General features: G+C 36.9%; 1 protein-coding gene across 1 annotated transcript in view; it reads left to right on the top strand.

Moving 5' to 3' along the window:
- The window catches only part of LOC113093794 (serine/threonine-protein kinase VRK2-like), a gene marked incomplete at its 3' end in the record, with an annotated part of 32,050 nt that extends 9,523 nt beyond the window's left edge, over positions 1-22,527 (top strand). Inside the window, exons 3-7 of the mRNA XM_026259361.1 lie at positions 16,778-16,894; positions 17,438-17,521; positions 17,844-17,983; positions 20,198-20,205; positions 22,376-22,527. Coding sequence (XP_026115146.1) covers positions 16,778-16,894; positions 17,438-17,521; positions 17,844-17,983; positions 20,198-20,205; positions 22,376-22,527 — 501 coding nt within the window. The remainder of the gene's footprint in view (positions 1-16,777; positions 16,895-17,437; positions 17,522-17,843; positions 17,984-20,197; positions 20,206-22,375) is intronic.
- Positions 22,528-23,745: the final 1,218 nt, after the last annotated feature.

The raw sequence follows: 23,745 nt of genomic DNA, 5'->3' as shown, positions 1-23,745 counted from the left end.
CACATGAGAGGGAATGTGAGCAGCAAGACTGACTATAATGATAAATAATGTATTACAGGAGACAGGCCTTGTTTATTTTGGTGGCTTGTGTGATTCCTCACAAATTATTCCACCTGTGTGACTGAGAGGCAACCGTAACAGAAAGTACTTTCTTTGTCTGCAAGCGGGTTATTAGATAAATGCTACATGCTACACACACACACACACACACACACACACACAATAATAAATAAACAAAAAATAAACATATGCACAGACACATCATTCCCAATAAGATCAATAACATGCAGAAATCAATAGCAATTAGAAAATTAAAATTAAAACTTTCAAGCACCTTTATCAGCAGTGCTTTTGTAACAAATTCATCAACTTGTGAATGTTAAATGTTAAAGAAATAAAATTATAAATCAATCAATCAATCAGTCAGTCAGTACGGTAACTGATTACGGTACGGTACGGCAAATACGGTAATTCTCTCAATACATTTATATAATTAAAATTGTAAATAATAATATGTTAATAACAACTTAATATTTCTTTCCTATAATTGAAAATATTGGTTCTCAATTAAATTGAATTTGTTGGATGGTGGAAGGATTTGTACTGGAAAATGAAATAAAAACTGAGATTAACATATGCATTATAAAAAGGCAAGACCAACGCCATCTCATGACAAATTCGTATGTATTTTACGAGGTGGTTAATTAGTACGAATTTGTACGACCTCGTACAATTTTGTACGATTTGCCTAGACCCCAGTGACAGGTAGGTTTAGGGGTGGGGTTAGGTGTAGGTCATTCATATAAATTGTGCAACTCGTAAAATACGTACGATTTAGCACAAATCGGATGAATTTGTACAAATGAGGTCATACAAATTCATATAAGCCACCTCACAAAATATGTATAAGAATTGCCATGAGATCAGGCTGGCAAGACATAAAAAATCCAAATTCTCACTTTCAAATTGTGAAATGTAGTTGATAACACATGTAAAATGTTCATGGTGGATGGAAATGAATACTGATGGTGATTGAAAGAATGTTTATGTTGTGGAAAACAACCACAACAAAACATCTCTTCACAGAATTTAATTTGCATCCCAAGGGAGCAGTATCTAGGTAACCACATCAGTCTGTGACTCTGAAATAGTGCTGATGGTGACAGTGTTAAATATGCCCAGTGAAGTACACCTCAAAGGCTGACACACACACACACGCACACTCTGTGGCACGTCACTACTATCCTAGACACCCGGAGGTGTGAACCACGCATTAGGCTGAGAAGCAGGAAAACTGTGAAATGTCCATACAGAATTAGCAACAGCAATTAGTGGCATGGATGAAAAGAAACAGGCCGGACCTTAAAGAGCCTCATCACACACAGACTGACAGCTCTGAGACAAGTGTGCCGAGTGGAAGGGATGTAAAATGGCAAAAGCCCCTTCTTTGTCTATGATCTCATTAACAAAATTAGTGACGAGAATGAATATATACAAAAGATTATTTGATTTCATGCAAGACTAAAAAGAAAAAGGCTGCGAGAACTGATCTAAATGATCCAGTAGTGTAGTTGGACCTGCATGAGCTGCACTGGATATCTTTGCATGATATTATGCTCACTGAAATGCATGTATGCAGGGAATTAATCACATGTATCCACAACATAAACATAATATTATACAACTCACATTTGCATCAACAGAAACAAATGGCCAAATAAGCTACATCCTAGTCAGAATATGAAAAGTTGTGAACATGTTATTGCATTTTGTATAGTTTGTTGTTATGGCAACATTATAGAAAATACATAAAAAAATTTAAAATTTGATGAATTGTAACTGTAACTGTACAAACAGTCATTATATGCAGTATAGTCAATATATTATTTTAGGAGCTTAAGTATTCAAGTGGTGTACTGTATTTTAAATTGCAATATATTTTCATGTCTGTTTGTTAGGTTTTTATTAATGATATAACTGATTAATGTAAATACAAAAAATACGTAATAAGAAAGCAAGAAATAACAGGACATTTATTCTTTTTTTCAGCAAGGATGCAATACATTGGCCTAAAAATGTTAAAGACATTCATGTTACAATATATATATATATATATATATATATATATATATATATATATATATATATATATATATATATATATATATTTAAAATAAAAGTTTTTTTGACCTTTCTATAAAAATAATAGAAGAATAGAAAAATATAGTGCCATAGTTTTATATTATAAACAGTATAGCTGCTTTCAACACTGATAATGAGAAAATAATGATATATTAGAATAGGAAAATATTTAATTTATTTTAAATTATAATATTTTTTGTCATCTGTTTCTTTCTTAACTGTTTTGTATTGTTGAACAAAGTAAAAAAAAAATACTATTAACACAAATTTGCATATATAATTGCATATATCTGTGCGCTTGAAAAAAAAAAAATATTTTTGCATGTTACTGACCAAAACTAAATATCATTTTCATTTATTCAGTAGTACATTAGTCAATGTTAGTAAGTAAAATGGACTTAAAAGAATATGCCAAAATGAAAAACAGCTCAATGTAAAAGACATTTATATTAAAAGTCTGTGTAAAAACACTATTTCTAACCAATCATTCTTAGCAAAGGGCAGCTAAAGAGCTCCTGAAGAGAAAATGAGAAATAGAGACTAACCAGATGCATCGAGCTGATGAAACAAAAAAGAAAAAAAAAAGAAAAGTCAACACACACAAAAAGAGAAGCAACAACTCCAGTAGGAAAAAAATGGGGGCGTGTGTGAAATAAATCTGAAAAGAGAAGCGTTTGAAAAGAAAGCATGCATGTGTGCGGGGGTTTGAGAAAAAAAAAAAACTGAGACAGAGAGAGATGGTGAGAGATTAAGAGAGGAAGAGAGTGAATTCCATCAACGGAGGGGTGAGATGATGGGGGGGATATGGGGCAGTGGAGGGAGGGGGCACATCTCGGAAGGGCAGAGCAAAGCGGGCACAGGTGACTGTCATGTGTGATGATTATTATTACTGTACACCTGCTCCTCCACACTAATTAACTTTGGATATGCAAATCAGCCCTATTGCATCATGGCCTCTCTCTCCTCCCCTACAGATAAGAGGATGTTCAGCTGCTGGATTTAATTAGGATAATGAACGGTCGGACCGCTGAGGAAAAGAGAGAGGAGGAGGAGAGGGAGAAAGGGATGAAGAGAGAGAGAGAGAAAAGAAGAGGGAGAGAGGTAGATGAATGAAAGTGAAGCTGGATGAGACGGAAAGGGAAGAAATATGTCAAGGGAGAGGCAAAATTAGACAAAAGATAGCAACAAAGAAAATGATGAGGGGGAAAGTCTGAAGTTTTGATCGAAAGAGAGATGGATGGAGGCAGAAAAAGAAAGAAAAGTGAGGGTAGGAGGGACCGCCCCCACGCAGAAACCCCTCCCCAGCTTGAATTCAAACGATTCGTTTGAAAGAAGAACAAACAGACAACAAACAATACACTGAAGAGTGCTTTGACATACTTTTACAGATCATACTCACTAATGCATACACTTTCTGTCATGCTCTGATGTCTCCTTGGCGGTGGGTTCATTGAGCCCACAGAGCTCTGAAGGGGCTGGATTGATGAGATCTTTGCGGGAGGACTGAAGCGAGGCTGCGGAGGAGACGGCAGGTGTTCTGACAAGGACAACAGCCCTTGTGCCTCCATTACAAAGGAGAAGCGCAAAGTCTAGGGCTGACAGGCTACACCAGGCCTAGACTACGCCGGACAGAGCCGTCTCCTGTTAGCCAGTTACCCACTGCAAAAACAAACCTGTCCGCATTTCCAAACAGCCAAGTTCAGGACCTCATTGTCCAGTGTTATAGCACTGGCTTTCTTTTTAATAGCAAATCTGCTGATGAACTGACGGGCTGCAGAATGATAGTGTTGCCGGGAGTTTAGAGATCTGGTGCTCAGACTAATTGCCCTGTCAACACCAGGACTGGAAATAGCCCTATCTCTGAAATGCCAAGAGAGAGGATGAGACCGAGACCAAGAGGAAAACGAGAGAGATGGAATGATAGAAGTATAGGAAGACAGAAATGATGTGTGTTAAAGGGTGAGAGAGGAGGGGATGCCATTGGTTTCAACACTCTCTCATTCTGCATGACAAACAAAGCATCTCTCTCTCTCTCTCTCTCTCTCTCTCACACACACACTCACAGTTCACCCAAAAAAATCTGTTATCATTTGCTAAGACTTATGTTGTTCTATACCTGTATGATTTTTTTTTCTTTCTGATTTTCATTAAATAACTGTAATCCAATATGCCCAATATGAAAATCCCTAGCTGCTGTTAATACTGTTAAAACTGTTAATAGGTTATGAGACAAATGAGAACCAGTGACAATTGAAAGCATTGTCATCTAACCTCGCTGAAAGTGCACATCTAACGTGGGATATTTTTTATATACACAAACACAAATCATACTTGTGAGAAATAGCAGAGGGGAAATTTGGTGAATATCAACTTGAATACAGTCTTTTTCTTCAAACAAACACTATATATATATATATATACATATGAGAGCTTCAGAATTATTGGCTTATAGTGCAAAAGTCATTAACGTTTATTATACTTTTATTTTGTGACATTCTAAACCTGTAACACACACACACACACACACACACATATATATATATATATATATATATATATATATATATATATATATACATACATGTACATACATATATATATGTATGGTTTTTTAGCCTAATGGGGTAAAAAGAGCAAAAAAAAAAAACCTTTCCATTTTGAGTTCCGTGAAAGAAATAAATTAAACAATGTGAATAAATGAAGCCAGAATAGTTTATGGATGAATTATCCCTTTAAGACATTTAACATGTTTATTAAAAAAATGCTCTACTCTACATTATGAGGAACATATGATGACAGCATGTGACTCTTAGGTTATTTGAATGTTTACAGAAGTCTTACACCACAAAACTCACTATTACAGAAAAAAATACAGTATATATCATCAACAATAATGTCTAATCAGATTTCCCCAAAAAACTGTTCCAGATCTGCTGTTATTGTTCTGCAGGAGGAAGATGGTTCAGATTGCCTTGCACCGCTGCCTCTCCTGAGCGACCTGCAGCCCGGAGTTCCTCTCCCCCACTTTTAATCTTTCTGCTTCAGGTGATTGATTGGAAAAGGAATGAGCTGTTTATTGGATGCAAGGGAAACAAATTGCTGTGTTAAGTGTGTTGCCTTGATACCAGACATGACTTAAGATGAAGCATCTAACTCTCTCACTTGTTTTTTTTTTCTCCGTCTCTCCCCGGTGTGTGCTATGCACAACCTTCATTTGGAGAGCTGCCAACACAATCCCACTTTCACCCGCTGCATAAGTGTGCACTCTCACATAGCAGCCATTTAACATGGCATCTGTTTCAGATGCCTTTTATCAACGTATAAAATCAGCCCTTAGGTTTCCTGCGCACGCAAACGGACTTGTGATCTGGGTGAACGGTGGATTTCACTTTGAAAATAGAACCGTAACCATCCTGAAGTCACTCCCAAACAATCAGAGATTTGATCGCAGAGTGAAAACTGGGGGACGCAGAAACACTGATAGCCAGTCAAGGGTTATCATACAGGACAACTGCTTAGCCGTACAGTACATTCATTAACACATGTTGGCAGAATTCATGACTATTCAACATATACCTGTCTAGGCACCTTGATTGTCTTGGATAACAGCCAGATCTCACACATTACAGGCCTTGTTGTGTGAAGGACATGTGGCGCCATCTTGGCACGTGGTTGGCACACACTGTGAAGGCATGGTGCACTGCGGACTGGCCATAATTACACAGCAACGAACATACAGGAAGCTGACTGGAGATGGACAGAATAACAGGCCCAGAGACAACTACTAATAGACAGATAGAACTTTTCCTCACAATGACACTTTATAGAGACTGTTAAATTCAAACTCTCTCAAACTCACACATGCCAACCAACAACAACAGCAACAATTTAAAAGTTCATATCTCTTTTTCTTCACACCCCAACTCCATGAATATATATATATATATATATATATATATATATATATATATATATATATATATATATATATTAATGTGGTAAAACCACACTTTAAGTAAAATACACACCCTTATTGTGCTCAAGAAAAAAAAAATATGGAAATGAAAAGAATATAAATAAATAAATGAATAAATAACAGTATACTTTTAAAATCCATTTTAGGAGCACTGTTCCTTTAAGAAAACTGCACCCGCTTCTACTGAAGTCCCATTTTCAACTATAGACAAATGTGGAAACTTTTCAAATAGACGTAAGACCTGCAACAACTTGGACAAGGTTATAACAATCGTGCATTTAGATGAATCACAATGTCATTGTCAATCAGAACACCGCCAGTTTTAGGTACATCAGATTTATGAGAAAACTCCTGCATTTCCCCTCCTTTATTTTATTCTTTCACAGCTTGAACGAATGTACCCGTTCTCTGGAGGAAAGCGCCACGTGACCTACTTAATGACAATCTGTCTCCATGCTCACATTTCTCCACTCGGCTTATTTATTTGATAAAGTGTGATGCCTTTCCTTTTGTTGCCCTTAATCGGAGCTTAACGTCTTTACTCTGAGATCAATAAACTTCATGAATTATTTTGCCGCCGTCTATTTTTATGGTTCCTTTTGCTCATTAGCATGGCTGGCTTTATTAGCTGAGGCTGCCAGTGTCTTTAGCCGGTCCTGTGTTCCTTAGGTACACTAAATATCACTCATGTTGTAATTAATATGCACACCCTCAGCACTAATTAAAACACAGACCTTTCCAACCAGCTGGGCCCAAGCAGAAAGAGCGGCAGTCATGCCGTAATGAACTTGTTGTAAATGTGAGCCCAGCTATTGGATATCATATCCCTAGGAGCTGACAGCATGCAACGGAGGGAGAAAGTAATAAGATCCATGAACTTGTTAATACCCACCCCACCATCTCTGGAAAGAGAGGATATTTTAATGACACATCTCTAATTAAAGCCTTACTTTATCTCCTGTGTTTGCTTAAGAGAGACTGAACACCAGCGGGAGAAAGAGTGAGAGAGGAGACAGATCTCCAGCAATGAAAGAAATGTTCATGGAATCATAACTTTGTTTAAAGTGAAAAATTACTTCCAAATGAGTTGTAATGGATGCATATAGTAGACCTGCTATATGCATATCTTTCTTATGCATTAAACTGAAATATCCATAGAGTTAATTAACACAGAGAAAGTGAATACACATATATATTAAAATGCTAATTATAACTCGACATAGAATGGCAAGTCAATACAATCCATGAAATCATTTTCATACAGGGATTACAACCCCTCACTTTCTGTGTATATTGTGGGCGACCTCTCTGTAATGACCTCACCCTTACAGCCTAATGTGTTGTAAATGTATCTTAGATCATTGAGCAAACAGTGGGAAAGATCAAGGCTATAAAAAAAGAACAGTAGACTGGAGAAAAACCACAAATGTTCACAAAGCTCAGTTCTCGCCACTAGTCTCTGCTGTTGGATCACTTTTCAAGCTTCCTTTTTACAACCCACACAAACCTCTGCATTCCTCTGCCCAGAAAACGTGTTGTTTTACTCCAGAGTTTGTTTGAAGCTTTGAGGAGTTGAGAATGTGTGGATGAGAGAGAGTTCATCTGATGCAGTTATGGTCTTAAGGGAAGCCACATACAGCTATTTAGCTTAGACTTTTTATAGTTCAATAAATTTTCCTTAAAGCACACGGAGACAACGTCTATATGATGCCTCCATTTACATCTCCAAGATGTTTTTTTTTTTTTTAAAATGGTTTGCTAATCTGCAATGCCTCTATAGGACGCTTCCTATCAGATGTCAAATTGACACATAGAAAATGTATTTAAGATGTTTATGATATAGAATATATCATCTTAAAGACATCTGTCAGATGTTTGTTTACAGCAGATGCTTTGCACATGAAGCGATCTGTAAAAAGAAATCTTGCAGACATACATGTGCTATCTAAGTGCTCACAAAAAATGTTCATGATTGAGGGATAATTCAACCTAAAGTGACAACTCTGTTATTTACTCACCCTGTTGTCATTCCAAACCTGTAAGACTTTTCTTCTGTGGAATATTTTGAGAAAAGGGAAGTCAAACATTTGCGTTCTGAAAAAGACAGAAATACAGGTTTGTAACGACACAAGGGTGAGTAAAATGACAAAAGTTTTGGTGAACTATCCCTTTAACAGATTTTACCAGCATTCTATTTGCTCAAAACACTGATAATTAATTTCCACCATCTGAAAGAAAACTTTCATCACCCAAACAAAATGCTAGGAGGTGCTGATATCACAGCAGTTTAATTCATGTTGCAGCTAAACATGTGGTCCAAGCTGAAACTAATGAAGTCTTTCTAATTCGGTTATAGTTTATTAATGTCAAAGACACAAGTCCATTAATCAAGTTATAACGCAACTGTGTGCTGAGAGAAATGGCTGGATTTGGTGCGGTAATAAGATCACATACATTTTAAAGGTCTACAATTATCACCGTGGGTTCCCGGGCTCAAGTAAGAACTCCAAAAACGATTTTCATTCGGCACTCATTAATATGCAAAATTATTCAAATGAGATTGTAATTAAGCATCTACTCAGTGGGAACCCTTTTCATGATAATTTATGATAAACTCTGTAGCTGCTTTGATTGAGATTGATTTTTCGGTGCAGAGAAACCGTCATGAATACAAAACTGATTTCTTCCCCTTTCTCTCATCTGCTCAGGTATACAGATGCAACATACCCTGCGATTATTATGATGTAGACAGCTTATTGAGATATGTTAAGCTACTCTGAAAAAATTCATCTGATGAATCTGAGGAGAAATGGAAATCCTATTTTTCATGGATTTTATGTTAAAGCTATACACAACCTGTTTCCAACCTGTTATAGAGTATACTTTAAACATTGGGGTTCAATTAAAAAGTGAAAGTAAAAAGAAAAGAGAGAGAAGATAACTCGAGTATTTAACATTTGATGCACAGTTGAACAAGGGCTTGGAAGAGAAGTAAATGGAGGATGAGAGCATGTAAAGAGACAGAGAGAGAAATAGAAAAAGAGGGGAATTGTTATAGCCCAAGGGTTTCTGTGTTTCTCATAGTCATTCCCTTCTCTTAACTACCCACTGGAGACCAAATTAAAAAGTACTGTTAACTTATGAGATTCACAACTGAACCCTACACAGTCTATTGCTTGCTAAAGCCTTTTGTATGTTCTGATGGTAGTGAGAGGCAGCTATAGCAAATCAATGGCCAGCATGGGAGGTCAGAGACAGTTCCTTCACAGATGCATGTTAAAGTCTAAACAAACTTATAAATATAATACAATATTGATTTTATCGTAAAACTTCAAGTACATTTTTACTATACTGTGTAATAATACTCCAGTGTATTCATATATAGAGAGTAAATGTTCAGTCATTTATGTGAAAGCATGGGTTTGTTTATGTTTATCCTTGAGGTGTGGTCTCCATATGCAGAGACAGAATGCACTGAATGTAGATGAGTTGTGGGTGGATACATGGATGATAATAGGCATCATAATTAAGCAAACCTAAGCGAGCACTTAAGGGACTCAATATCCATTGTTATTAAGGCAGAACATAAAAGGAAAAGGTAGTGCTAAGTAAATAATATTATTGTAATTGGCACACAGGTGAATAATTCAGCGTAATTCTCAAAGCTTGTTAAGATTCCCTGATGTGTACATCTAGAGAAACTGTATGCCTTTCTACTGTCATTCAACTCACATTTGGGCTTCTATAAATACCCAGAAAGATAAACAGCCATTGCATTAGAACTGAAGATTGCACATCTATTTTAAATTCAATTTCTCGCTTATAAGAAACAATACAATATAAGAAACACTGTGCACGTGTAATCTGGTTTTAGTAAAAACATACACTACAGTTTATTTTAGATCAATGAATACTTTTTTAAAGCACTTCTTTCAAAAATATTAATGCTGACTCCAAACTTTTGAATTGTAGTGTAAACAATATTAGTTCACAAAACCTCATTCAGTAACACATTATAACAAATTTAACAAACACAACAATGCTTTTGTCTGTAAATGAAATTTACCCCATTTTCTGTCTACAACAGTGGAACCAGTGCTGGCTTTAGAGGCAGAACCAGGCCTATACTGTATAAACAAAAGCAACTTATCTCTTTTCAGCTGAAGACCAAGTATAAACATAAAGGTCACTGATATGCAAGCTGTTGATATGGCTTAGTTGTGAGATGTTGTGTCTGAGCAGTATGAGGGAAGACACTTGTGGTCAGGCTGAGAGAGTTAGAGAGGGGGGACATGGAGAGGAGAGGAGACTAAACCCTGAAGGGTCACACGATGTTAAATCAGCAAATTAAACCACACCACAACAAAAGCACTAGGCAGCCATATTTGCAATGCCTCTGGGCAGCACATCCAAGACCAAGTCCAATCTTAATAAATGGGGAATCATGAAATCTCAAAAAATGTTCGCTAAACTGTTCCTTTGCTATGGATATAATAAGGCAAATGGACAATCTTTGTATATCAGTAGTCCTTGACCACACTGACTGGCATATTGGTAGCAAAAAGCAGTAATTCTTGTACAGTCAAACAATCATGTGTCACGTTTCGGTGATACAGGAAACACAGGAGAGATCCAAGGTCAGGTAAGAGGTTAATTGAGGGGCAATCCAAAAGGGTAAACAGTCCAGGCAGGGTCAAAACCAAAATATCCAATTAACATGAAAACAAAACAAGAACACACGGCAAGAGCAGACTCAGGAAAGTATCACACATAAGACAAGGACTCCGTGACACATCGTATAATACACAGAAGGATGATGAGGGAACTGGAGACAGGTGGGGGACAATCAATTAACTCAAACAAGGAGAAAGGTGACCAAATAAGGGAACAGGAAGTGATAAGGTGACAGACACCGTGGAAAAGGAAGACACCTAGTGGAAACCCAGGGAACACAACCCAGATACTGTGACATCTTGAAACATCTTTTAGAAAGAGTAAAAGTAAGCGGGGGTTTAGAGCCATTTACTTTTATTCCTGCCTATTGAACTCACCAGATATTTTGTAAGTTGGTTTAAAAGATCCCGTTCAAAAAAAAATTTCGATTAGAAAAAAAAATTGTAAATCCTGTCCTCCAAATTAAAAATCCATAATCTAATTATTGCAAATAAACACAATAAACAACATTGAATTTGATATAAACAGGCAGAAATACAGAGCAAGTTCACCTCCAGTGTGTGATTCTAATTGGTTGTCCTGCAGGGCAAAGAAGAGTGCACATGTCTGGGGAGACTATGTCAAAGAAGCACACAAGCACACACACACAGTTTCAAACACAACTCCCTTGTGTCCTCCTTCTTTCTTTTTTTTTTTTTTTTTTTTCGCTTACTGTCTACTTGACCCTGAGATCGATGAGTCGCACAGAGGCAGGGGCTAGTCATGTGGACAGCAGGGTTGACACACAGCTAAAGGGTCTTCTTGCCATCTCACCAAACACATCCAGGCACAGAGCACCAGACAGCTTCATTAACCCTACAGCCGGGCCTCACTGCATGTGTACTATAGAGAGAAAAAAGTGCACCCCCCACCCCCATTATTAGAAATTGTAATAATGTATAACTGATTACTGTCCTGCTTGATGAATCTGTGAGAAAAAAAAATAAAATCGTATACTGACAGAACTTTTAAACTGCAAAGCTCATATTGCATATATACTGTATATACACATACACAGTATTATCATACACACTCAATGATATAAATGAAAACTTTCCGAATTCTGAGTTTAATTTGCTACTGGCCTGAAGGACTCTTTGGTCACTTGAAAATCTATGGAAATATTATGAAAACATGTAAATGACTGTCGCCCAAGGGCACATCTTTAGGAAACGAGAATGACTTAAAGGCGCATATTCCAATGAAGATGCCATTCCTTGCCACTCAGACAGAACCAATTTAACATTAAAGGAAGAAATCAAAATATCCACAAAGGTCTTGCTCTATCTATTGATTTAAATGAATTGGACTCCGGCTAGATTGTTGCTATGCAATGTTCTCATATTTTTGCCACACTCTTTATTATTTGTTTATCTAGGACAAGCACATAATAAAGACCACTGCAGAATGCACAGCTCTAAAAGAGAAAAAAATCACATCATAACCACCACCAATCTGCACAAATAGTGGCACATCATGAAGAGATATATAGCCCTAAATGATGTTTGGTTTGGAGTTTTACATTTCAATTTAGCCCCAGGTCTTAGAGACATTAAGGCCCTAATGTACATCTTGGTCAGTGCAAGTTCCCTGGAGCAGTCCGCATGCTTTATTAGCAAGTATCTGGCCTCCTCGTAATAGCAAACCAGTCTCTCATTACTGGTCATTAGATTCATATTACTTGTATTTGAAATAGCAATACATCTTGCTACCCTAACTAGTTTTAAAGGCCTCGATAATGCACTAAAGAGAAAGAAAATACTCGGAGCAAAACAGTCTGTAATTGGAACATGCTGTAGAGGCTGTTTGCTTGTATGGACTGCTAATGTGGTTCTCTTGTATAATAACTTGTACAATCAGTACAGAAATGTGCTGGCTGAAATAATCTTGCATTTAAGGCATGCTTTGACTCAGAGGAATGTATAATTTTGCAGGCAATGCCTTGGGGTTACGATATGATAAGTCGACATGTATTGCAGACAATATTAAACAGCTTCTTTTAGTGTGCTGAATGAACTTTTGATAATGGAACTGATGCAATAAGACCCATACTGGGAATAAGAGAGAATTTCAGCATCCTCAATGCATTTTCTTTACAAGCTAATAAAGAACTACACACATGAAGAATACTAAACATGCCTGAAAGCCCCAACAGAGCCAACACCTTGACAGCTCTGCTTCTTGCCAACCGTATAAGTCAATGTAATGATCTGTGATAGGTCAGGTCATTATGCCCTTTTACATATGCATCCATAAATGCATTCTTAAATACATAACTTTTTTATTGTGTAGGGTTACGCCGTGACATTTTAAAATGCATTTTCCTCATCTGTTTGGCATATTCATTTTTGATGCTGATGTTTTCCTTTCAGCAGAGTATTTCCTGCTACCTGACCCAAACAGGTAAAACCAACACAACATAATCTAAAGAAGTGTTAATATAAAACAATGAAAGCTTTCACAGATGTACCTAGTGCAGATCTATATATATCTCAGAAAGGAATAATTTTCAGAAATGTTCCTTGAAGCATTTAAAACGATGTATTAGAATTGTTTTTCAAAAATCAAAACACTGCAGCCAGTGTAACCCCTGTGACATTTAAATTATCCAAGTGAAAAATAATTCAATTTCAAATAACAAAAGCAACATTATAAATTTTGTGACAAACTCTCCATGTCCAACACAACACCTTATTCCTTAGTTTTGACCTTGGAAGGACTTTCACAACTTTTAATATTTTCAAAATTCAAGTTTTTTTTTTTTTTTTTTTTTTCGCATCAGTGGCATAAATTGTTGGTATTGCATGCACTATGAGCTTTAAAACTGCAGCTCGTTAATAATTGCAGCTATTTTTAGTATTGTCACTCAGAGATATCAGTTAAACCTTCTGAATCTATTGAAATATTATGAAAGGATGTAAATGATTGGTGATCTTTAGTAAACGAGAATAATTTAAAGGTACATATTCCAATGAAGATGCCATTCCTTACTAAAGGTCATGAGCACTCAGACAGAACAAATTCAGCATTAAAGAAAGAAATAAAAATTTACTAAATAAAATATTAAAATATTTTAATAAAAAAAAAATTACTTATTTTGAACACAACTCAAATATAATGTGTCTTTTTTTGAGAAAGTTATAGAACATGAGCGAGAGAGACGTTTGGCATATTAACATTGTCAAGACAGTTTCACAAGGGTCTGATCTGTCACTTCTTAATGGCCTAGGTGAAAATTACAGCTTGTTCCTTTACAGTTCATATTGAGTATACATAGCACATTAAAAGACTCTTATTATCTATTTCAGACCATATGGACCTGGGCTGAGGTGGGCCACTGCAAGGCCTTCCTAAGCTGCTCTCTCTAATTGCAACAATTATGCCATCTTCATTACAAGGGGCATTTATGGAAAATGGTGCCATGGCCCTTCAAGATTGGTGTCATTGTACTCGGGACTGCAAGAGAGCCAAGGAGATATACCCTACAGCCCACACAGGACAAATGTGTTCAAATGCCAATGATTCTGAGCTGAATGTGACACGGGGACATTTTCAACAGATTTCTATTAAGTTGCACAACCTGTTTGTTGAACATTTATTTATAAAGCTCTTGAAACAGAGTTATTTGATATATGGTGCACCATGCTGGCTATCTATCATTAGTTTTAGCTGAATAAAAAGTACATTCCTTTAAGAGTCATGAACAAATTGTTCTTTTTATTTAGATCGTCTCAACAAATATGTTCAAAAAACCTGCCAAAACAATTTGCTCACACTGAATGATTAAAAAAATTATAACAAAGGAAGTCTTGGCCTAGTGGAAGTCCTAACCCTAAGCAGGGCCGTTGCTAGTGGGGTGAAAGGTGGGTCCACGGCCGAGGGGGGGCCCCGGCGATCTCAACAGTCTGGCTAAGGCTAGCCTAAAAAGACGATCAGGACAGTTGACAGGCCACTGCTCCGTGTCATCACAAAAGCTTATAATTTTCACTTGTTTTTAAGCATTGCAACTTGCCAATTTAAACATTCAAAAGAGTTAGAATCATTCAAACACAAGACGCGGAAAAGCTCAACAGAGTAGCTGGTTACTCACACGCTGTGTTTGGTGAGCCTCGTCTCACAGACAGCAACACTGAACCAAGCTCTCCTCAAAGATCCTCCTGCACATGGACAAACAAATACCAATGGCAGTTGTTTAAACAGACAGAAAAAAGGATGTGAAAGAGCCCGCGGTGTTCTTGTGTTCAGGACGCACGCAGAGAGAGACGTCTCAAAACACTTGTACAACGAATTTGCCTCTTTTTGCTGTTGTAGCGACAAATATGTCAAAATACATTGGAAAGTTTGTTCGAAAAAACTGTTGGTTATGTTTTCAAGTGAAATTAAACAGTTGAGAAAAAAATTGGATGTTTGTTATATTGGATGCATTCGTTGTCTCTTAAAAGTACCACACCTAATTTAGCTACTATCTGCTATAATGTTAATCCAAGAAAATGAAAGAAATAAAATCACTCACTGCTCTTGACTGGATAATATATATATATATATATATATATATTTTTTTTTTACAGCCTCTCGAGATGTGATTGTCCCTGTCCGCGATGACACTGTTTTTGTGATCAAAGCAGTAAGAAATATATTGAAACATTAAATTCATTAATACTCATATAAATAGGTTAAGTGTCTATGGCGCTTCTGATTTTTATATATACTGTACATTTTCAGGAATCTCATGAAAATGGACCATTATTCTCAGAATAGACATTTTACCAACGAGCAGCAAAGCCAGATACTAGTAAGAAACTTTATTCCTTTTTAAACTTAAATCCTGTGATGGAAGTCTGTTGTTATGCAAGACATTAAAAAACAAACAGGCAAAAGAACACCATAAACACTCATTGTATTATTGCTAAAGGAGGTAGAAACAGATGCAGTCTTTAGAGTATGTTGAATGAAAATGCTGAAGACCCCTCATCTTCATCTGAGTGTTCTCAAACATGGAGTGCATGTCACTGATGAAGTGGCTATAGATGTAAATTAGCCTGGCTAGGCGTATTAATAAACCAAAGCAAACATGCACCTCTGTGGTCGTTAGTGCAATCCCAGCTTGTTTGAGCTCTAATTCAGAGAGAGTGACCAAATTGCTGATAATGAAGCTGGTTTCTCCAAAAGGCCCCAAGCCTACTGTCAATCTGGTGCACAGCCAGTCAAGACAGAAGTGCTTCTTTACGAGTGTGTGAGAGAGTGTGTGTACGTATCACTTTATGTGTTTATAAAGCATGTGCAAATACATAAAAAGGGCATGCAGTGTCAGGAGTTTGGACATAATATAATATATTATATTATGGCTAAAACATTTTTTACCAAGAGTATCTCCCATATAAAAGTATAAAAGAACTCTAAGTGGAGTAGATGGGGTGGAAGCGGGATACTGATAAACCGTCAATGGATAGAGGTAAGTCAGCTGTATTTATACCATAGTTTTGATTAGCTTAAGTGCGCTCCACCTCTGCTAATTAGGCTAAGTATCTGACATGCTCCTCCTGAACCTTGTTAATAAAACATAATTCTGTGAATCTTGATGAACCAAAAAAAAATAAATAAATAATACTCTGAATAATAAATCTGGGATCGTGCCAATGCAGTTTTAAAACGGTAAAATAAAAGTTTGTCTGGGACACACTTTTCTTGTTATTTTTATCAGTCTCATGTTTAAATATTATATAACAATCCTGCCCACTGTTAAATGGCAAAAAAAAATAAAAAAAATAAAAATCATGACCCATTGCCAACACATTTAAAGTCTCATAATATATGCTGTCATACTGCCCAGCCCTGAATTTTCCATTAAATAAAATATAAAGTGCATTTTTTTTTTTCTTTTTTTATAATATTGTGTTTCAGTATTGCTAATTGTGTATTTAAGTTCATTTTCATTTTGTTTTCCAGTTATGCAGGTACAAGTTTATGATGATGGATCAGCTGGGTACAGACCTGCAAATAGTGTTCATGGAGAATGGTGGACAACTGAAGAAGCCCACCGTGCTACAGCTGGGTGTCCACACGGTGAGACGCTGCTGACATTCATGCAACATTTAGTTTGAGTTTAGAGCTGCTTGCCAGTGTTATTATTTATATCCTTTTATTTGTGTTCACATTTTTAATGCTTGTATTTATCTGTAATTTTAGTACTTCAGCTTAAACTTATTTCATTTAGCTGTCAAGTTTTTAAAGTTTATGTATTTTAATTAATTTTATTTCAACTGCATTTAAATTATTAGAATGATTTTTGTTGTTGTTTTAGTTATAGTCAACAATAACAAAATTGCCGCTTGCTTCATTACAATATATCGACAAACTGTAATCTCGACCTATGAGTAGGTATAATGTGACCTCAGTTTATATAGAGGATTTGATTGAACATAAGTGTGACAAGGCAAAAAGTATTTGCAGCATTACTCAATACGGTGGATTTTGAGTAAACGTTCGTTGCATTTGCTGATGGTTTAGCTTCTTTGCATCCAGCTTATCTGCCTGAAGTCATTACAGTAGGTCATTACGAGGTTACTAAATTATTCAAGCTAACCTCTGTCACTTTGCCCTCAACAGCTGGATGTCCTGGAATATATTCATGACAATGAGTACGTCCATGCTGACATTAAGGCTGCCAATCTATTATTGGGACATGGTGAGGCTGCATACACATCGACACAATTCCATCTTAAACGATTGGTTATCTTTTTGTGTATGTAATACCTATTCAAGTGCAGCACATACTCAAATAAGAGTGTTTTTCATTACTTTCATTGATCGTCTACTAAGACGGCGAGCCGGCATTGATGACATTTGGAACTCACTCTTGAGTATAATCAATTAACTTCTCAATCTGCTGTCACAACCTAAATACTAAACCAATTTCTTTGTGCTTTGCACTAACATACCATATACAGTAGGAGGGATTCATTTTGAAAGGAAATGTATTTGGGATGATTTATGGTGACTTTATCTCCTGCAGGTGTACCTGGCTGACTATGGCCTTGCATATAGATACTGTCCTAATGGTGAGCATAAAGAGTGCAAAGAGAATCCCAAGAAAGGACACAATGGCACTATTAAGTATATAAGCATTGATGTTCACAAAGGAGCAAGTGAAATGTGTTAGTTTTATTTTTTGAAGCCACCCAGAGATATTACTGAGATAGAAACATGTTACAATGCACAAATGTCCAACGTTTACAAGTTGAAATCAACATGAATTGCCATGCACAATCAATTTTACTTCCATAATTATTATTTGCAAGTGAAACAGGATATTTAAAGAAGAAAATAATGATTGGGAATTGTAATAGGGAAAAGGAAAGGGGTTTTGGAAATGTGATTAATGATTACAAAGACGGGCCTTCTTTGGGATATTAGCTTGAATCAATGTATTCGCCACACAAGGAACATGCATTAAGGAAGGAAGTGAGTTGTAATCTCATGTTCACCAAAAACTATGAATTCTCTAGCCATTTTACTCACCGTATAATGTGGTCCTGTTTATATTGCTGGGATTTGTCAGTACCATGTCCTCAGCTAATGGGTCATGCTATTGGAAACACATTAACTAGTAAATTGTGTACAGTCCTTTTCATTGGATATTGATTGTTCTATCCATGCTTACTTGGGCAGACTTAATTCAAGAAATCCCTAATTAGTCAAAGTCATAACCTGCATCTTGTATGCATTTACTATTAATTAAAGCTTTGGTGTGTTGTTGAACTGGGACTCAAAGCCAATATCTTTGAACTCATTGGCCATAAGATATTACAGGAGTTCAATACTGAGTACACAGTGGTAAAGCTTGCTGATAGCCATGTTTCTGTTGCTGTTAATTTCGAATGTGCACGGAAAAAAAGACAAGATGCCCAGTCAGCAAAAAATGTTTAGGCCTGTTTATAAGTTTTTAAGTATATTTTATAAAGTGCCTCATAAAAAAATAAATAAAAAAACATTACAGGTGTGCATTTTGAGACAAATCAGTGGCATTGACATGTTTTAAGATCAGACAGAACACGTTTCTTTCAGTTAAAACAGCCCAGAGATGCATTTTATTATGAGACTATGCCTTGTCTGTGAAACCGGGGGTTAATGTTCAATATTTGACAATGGGTGATTTTTTAAAAAGTTTTTTATTTATTTTATTTTTTTATGTTGCAAGTTGTAGCAAGAACCCCATGGTGCCGAGTGATCTGCAAAAATGTTTAGGAAAATATGAAAATATTTACATGGTTAAAGTTAATGTTAGATAATTTATATATTAAATATGTTTAATGCAATACTATTTTACATTTACACATTTATTGCATTAGACGATATTACAGTTTCAGTAATTTTCTTTAGTATATAATTTTTTTGAATTATTATTTATTTATTGTAAGTAGCATGCCTGTTTTTCTCAATAAAAAAATATAGGGAAACATACATCAAAATATATATTTGCCTTTATGTTTTTGGAAGTGCACCCTTTTAAAGAGAATATAATATTTGGGGGTCCATGTTGTCAACAAGTTAGAAAATCACTGGCAAGAAAAACAATAGGCTTTTATGTAGAATGAAACAAGTTAATTCCATTGTTCCTTAACAGAACTGTTATATTATGAAGATGGTTTTATAAGTGAAAGATAAATAAGTGTGAATGCCTGTGTGTTTTATTACTGTTTAGTGATATAAACGGAAAACAAGTACATGACTCGTAGCTCATAGTGCGGACTCAGAACAACATATTGTTTGATACATCAGAAAGTAAATCATGCTGAGGTTCAGCCCAAGGTCTGGCTTCGTTCAGTCAAGGCCGTGTTTTTACCTGATACAATTTGTTAACTTTTCATGTACAGGATTCTACATATCCTGATTCTTTCTCACTGCTCTGTGAATGGATGGCTAGTTGAACTACACTGTTAATCACACTGCATATGGCAAGTTATATAACACTTGAGAGTTTATAAAAACACCTAACCACTGATGCACCGACTCGAGAGTTTAGTGTCCCGATCCACTCCTGAAGCTAAACTCAAAGCAGCAAGGCTATAAATATAACAAACCTTGTCTGTACCACTAGCAAACACACTGTGGCCGAGCCGACGTCACTGCACTGCATCTGTCTTGACGTTCTTGACTGTCAGCTGCTCTTGTGTAGGTCATTAGCATAATCTGACCTGTAGATGAATGTAGATTATTTTCTTTTGGCCCATTGCACCCCGTGTAGGTGTTGATTTGTTTCCATGGTGAGGAGTGCAGAAACGGGCACTTTTTGTCCTGCTGAACCCCATGCTAAAGCCAAGGCCTAATTATCACCTGTGGGTTTGAAGTGAGCCGGCTGAAATTCAGAAGAAGAGGTTCAAGAGTTTGACATGGCGCTTTGGATAATCACAATAACAATAGGCCATAATTATGAACAACAGCTTTTATCTGATGGAAGGTGTTGTGCTCAGCCTGGAATACACTGTTCTTGTGGTTCAGCCTTTTATAAATGAATCGGTGTCAGGACTAGGCCAGGCAGACCACCCCTTCCGCTCCCAGTTACAGAGGCAGACAAAATGTTTACAGAGCATGTCTTATCTTGTGCACTTTGGTATTTAGTCATAGTGCCCTTTTTCAAGGTCACCAGTGAGGGATTTTAAAATCTTTTCTATTAAATTGTGTGTTTGCTAAATTAGTTTGGTCAAGTTTAAAGAAAAAATAAAGAAAACCTATATACGTTGCCTAATGGTGTTGCTGGCTAGCGGGCAAGGAGGCTGACTCCATAATGGGTATGGCAGGATCAATGATGGTCATGGATTTAGTCAGAGATTTTCCCTTTTGAAGAATGCAGTCGATAGGTTATTTCTCAGGAGATGGGCTGCAGTTACAGTATTTAGTTAAGACACTCTCTAGGCACGAACAAATGATGTGCCTTAATTTACCCTTATTGATTAAGTTTTTCATGAAGGGACATGCTTAACAGGAGCTTAACTCGACAAAACTGTACCATTCAGATTTAAATTAAGTTGAATGTGTTTCATTGAGGATCCTTGGCTTAAAGTCAACCTGTAATTGGTCAGTCTGACCCAAAACGCATTTTAGTTTCATAGCTAGGATCCAAAATGAATATTTCATATCTAAATGCTGCTGCTGTCTGTCTGGTAGCGTGAGACTAATCAGTCAGTTTAAGTGAGGCCATTTCATACTCAGTGCTCATAAGTAAATGCTTTTGCTGTAACATTAGAGTGATTTTGTTAAACCTGAACTGGGATAGATTCCCATTGAGCTTATGCAAGTGTGAAACCAGTTCTCTTGGGCTTATTTGAAGACCAAAACCTTTGTACGTGGTCCAAAAGTAATAATCTCTTCTGTTACCGAGGTTAAGAACTATTAAGAGATATTGAGATATTCTGACAGGTCTCACATAAAAAAAAAAAAAACATTCAATATGATCAAGGTAATCTGACTCTTTTGTGAGCTGATTGTGCTGTTTAGTGAATCAAATATAAACAACATGAAACCTGTAGTCTGATTCCTAAATTAATGACTCTTATAAACTTGTTATTTTTAGTGAAACAAAAACATAAAGTGTGACATTTTTCAAGATTCCAAACTGAACGCTTCAATCCCCATTGAACTATCAGGCTCTTTTGAGTTAGTTCTTGCAATGAATAGTCCAATAAGATGAGTTAGTGATTTAAATCAGTCTTAAGCTTGGTATAATTTACAGAGGTAGATATGAAAAAATATGGACTGCATCCATTCCAAGAGTTGGACTTAAATTTAACCACATTAAAATCTGATTCAAATCAATAGTTTGTGAATCAAAAAACAAACCAACTTAAGAAATCTTTATTGAAACTTTTTTTATTATTATTAAATAAATGTGAGAACCATGAACTATGAAGTGGCCTTGTAAAAAGTTTTTAGTTTACAAAAGACACTTACACTAGATGGCAGTTGTGTAATGTGCTGTGGCAGAATCGGAGTAGGAGGAGGTTTAGGGAGCACATGCACACACTCTCAGACTCTTCTCTTAAGGCCAGTGGAGACCCCATGGAATCCAGAAACATGTGGAAACTATTTGGGCCCAGACATTTATTTCTTTGTTTTACTGCTTGGCTCTCCATTGGAGAGAGTGTCGGGCCGGGCCACAGTCTGTCTGGATCATGTCAGAGGCCGTCAGGATCAGGTTCCTGGACGAGTCGCCAGACCAGACGAAGGAGGTGGGAGTGTGAGAGGGATGTGAGGAACTCTGGTGGAGGAAACTGACCTACTCTAGTAGGTCTCTCAACTTTCAGCAATCTCTTGGAAAAGCCGGTTAGCCTGTGAAGCATGCCAGAGAACCAGCTGAGAAAACAAAATACTCCTCTCTATCAAACCCCTCCCCCCACCCAACACATACACCTTTCTCAGCCTTTTTTATAAGGGCATATTTCAGAAGCCAATGGACGGGTCATTCAATCAATGGGTTTTGACTCGCTTCTTAACCGACACTCAACTTCTTTCCTTATCTTCACTTTCTCAACATCCCATCCAGTCAAGGACACTTGGAGGTGTTGGGCTACTGCTTGCTTCACTGGCAGTGTGGAACTCTGCCCTGGCTCTCATCTCTTAAGAACACAGCTGAGGTCAAGGAGGCTAAGGCCAAATACGTTCCCCTTTTCACCACAGGTCTAGGTCTTGTGCTTTGTTGTGTACAGTGGCTTTCTGATCAGAGGCTTTCTGTGCTTATTCAGCCCTGAATTATTCACTCAACTGTTTTGTTAAAGCAACTCCACCAAAAGGTTCAAGGCCTCAGATTTTCTTTCTTGCCTGGAAATTTAAGCTGTGGATAAGAATCTTTAAAATATAGAATATAGTTTTTTTATTATTATTTTTATTTTGTGTATTTCCAGTTGAAAGCAAAGATATGTTTTCAGATGCATTTTGCAACAGGACCCTTGGTTAAACTTTCCCTTCATGCATCTCTTGACCACAGGCTGATTGTCTAGCTTGCCAGATTCTGTCGCTGAACATGTCACCTCTGTCTCCAGCACGGGTAGGTGCACATGAGTTTTGCGGACCATTTGCATTGATCAACAAGGTTTGGGACAGGGACTAAGCTTCCTCACAATCCCCCACAAGCGCAATCATCTTGCTTCTCTTAATCAATGGACCTGTAGTGTCCCCGCAGTATCTTTCCCTCCTCCACAGGGAGTGAGGGCATGTGCGTCTTCGGAAAGGGGGTTTTGTGATCTATGATTATGATGAGGCCTTATTCCCCCAACCTTGAGAGGTTGGCTGGCAGCTGGACCAGAAAGATAAGACCTCTAACATGCATCAAGGCTGCGCCATGTGGTATACATTCAGCTGGGGCTGCCACAAAGAGAATGTGCACCGGCGTAGAACTGCATCTAGCATTTTATTACAGTGAAGAATGGAAGGTGCCCATTATTAGACACACATTTGTGTTCTTGTATGAACAGAGAGCCCTTTTGAACATTGTGCTTTTGCCACCGTCCATTTGTTAGGAAGATGTTTTTTTTGTTCCCTTTGGAATGAAAATTAGTCTGCAGATGCAGGTTGTCATTTGGCCGGACTTTTGTGCATGCTTTAGGTAGGCATCTGGGTCAACTGCAGGATAAATCAACATAAAATGCGTCCTGCTCAGCATCTGATTTTCAAGATTGTTTATTAAAGAGTATTAAAGTTGTAGTCCACCAAAGAAAGAAGTCATCCCTCATGTCTTTAAATACTTTTTTCCCCTGCAGAACACAAATTATGATGTTTTGAAGAACATTCTAATAATAATAATAATAATCCATACATTATATAGCGCTTTTCTAGGCACTCAGTGTGCAGCATCCACCTGGATATGTGACAGCAGCCATATTGTGCCAGAATTCCACCAGCTTACTTACTGGTGGAGAGGA

This window comes from Carassius auratus, unplaced genomic scaffold, assembly GCF_003368295.1.
Source record: "Carassius auratus strain Wakin unplaced genomic scaffold, ASM336829v1 scaf_tig00215136, whole genome shotgun sequence".
Lineage (NCBI taxonomy): Eukaryota > Metazoa > Chordata > Actinopteri > Cypriniformes > Cyprinidae > Carassius > Carassius auratus.
The sequence above is the reverse complement of the archived record's forward strand: the minus strand, read 5'-3'. Positions and strand labels throughout refer to the sequence as shown.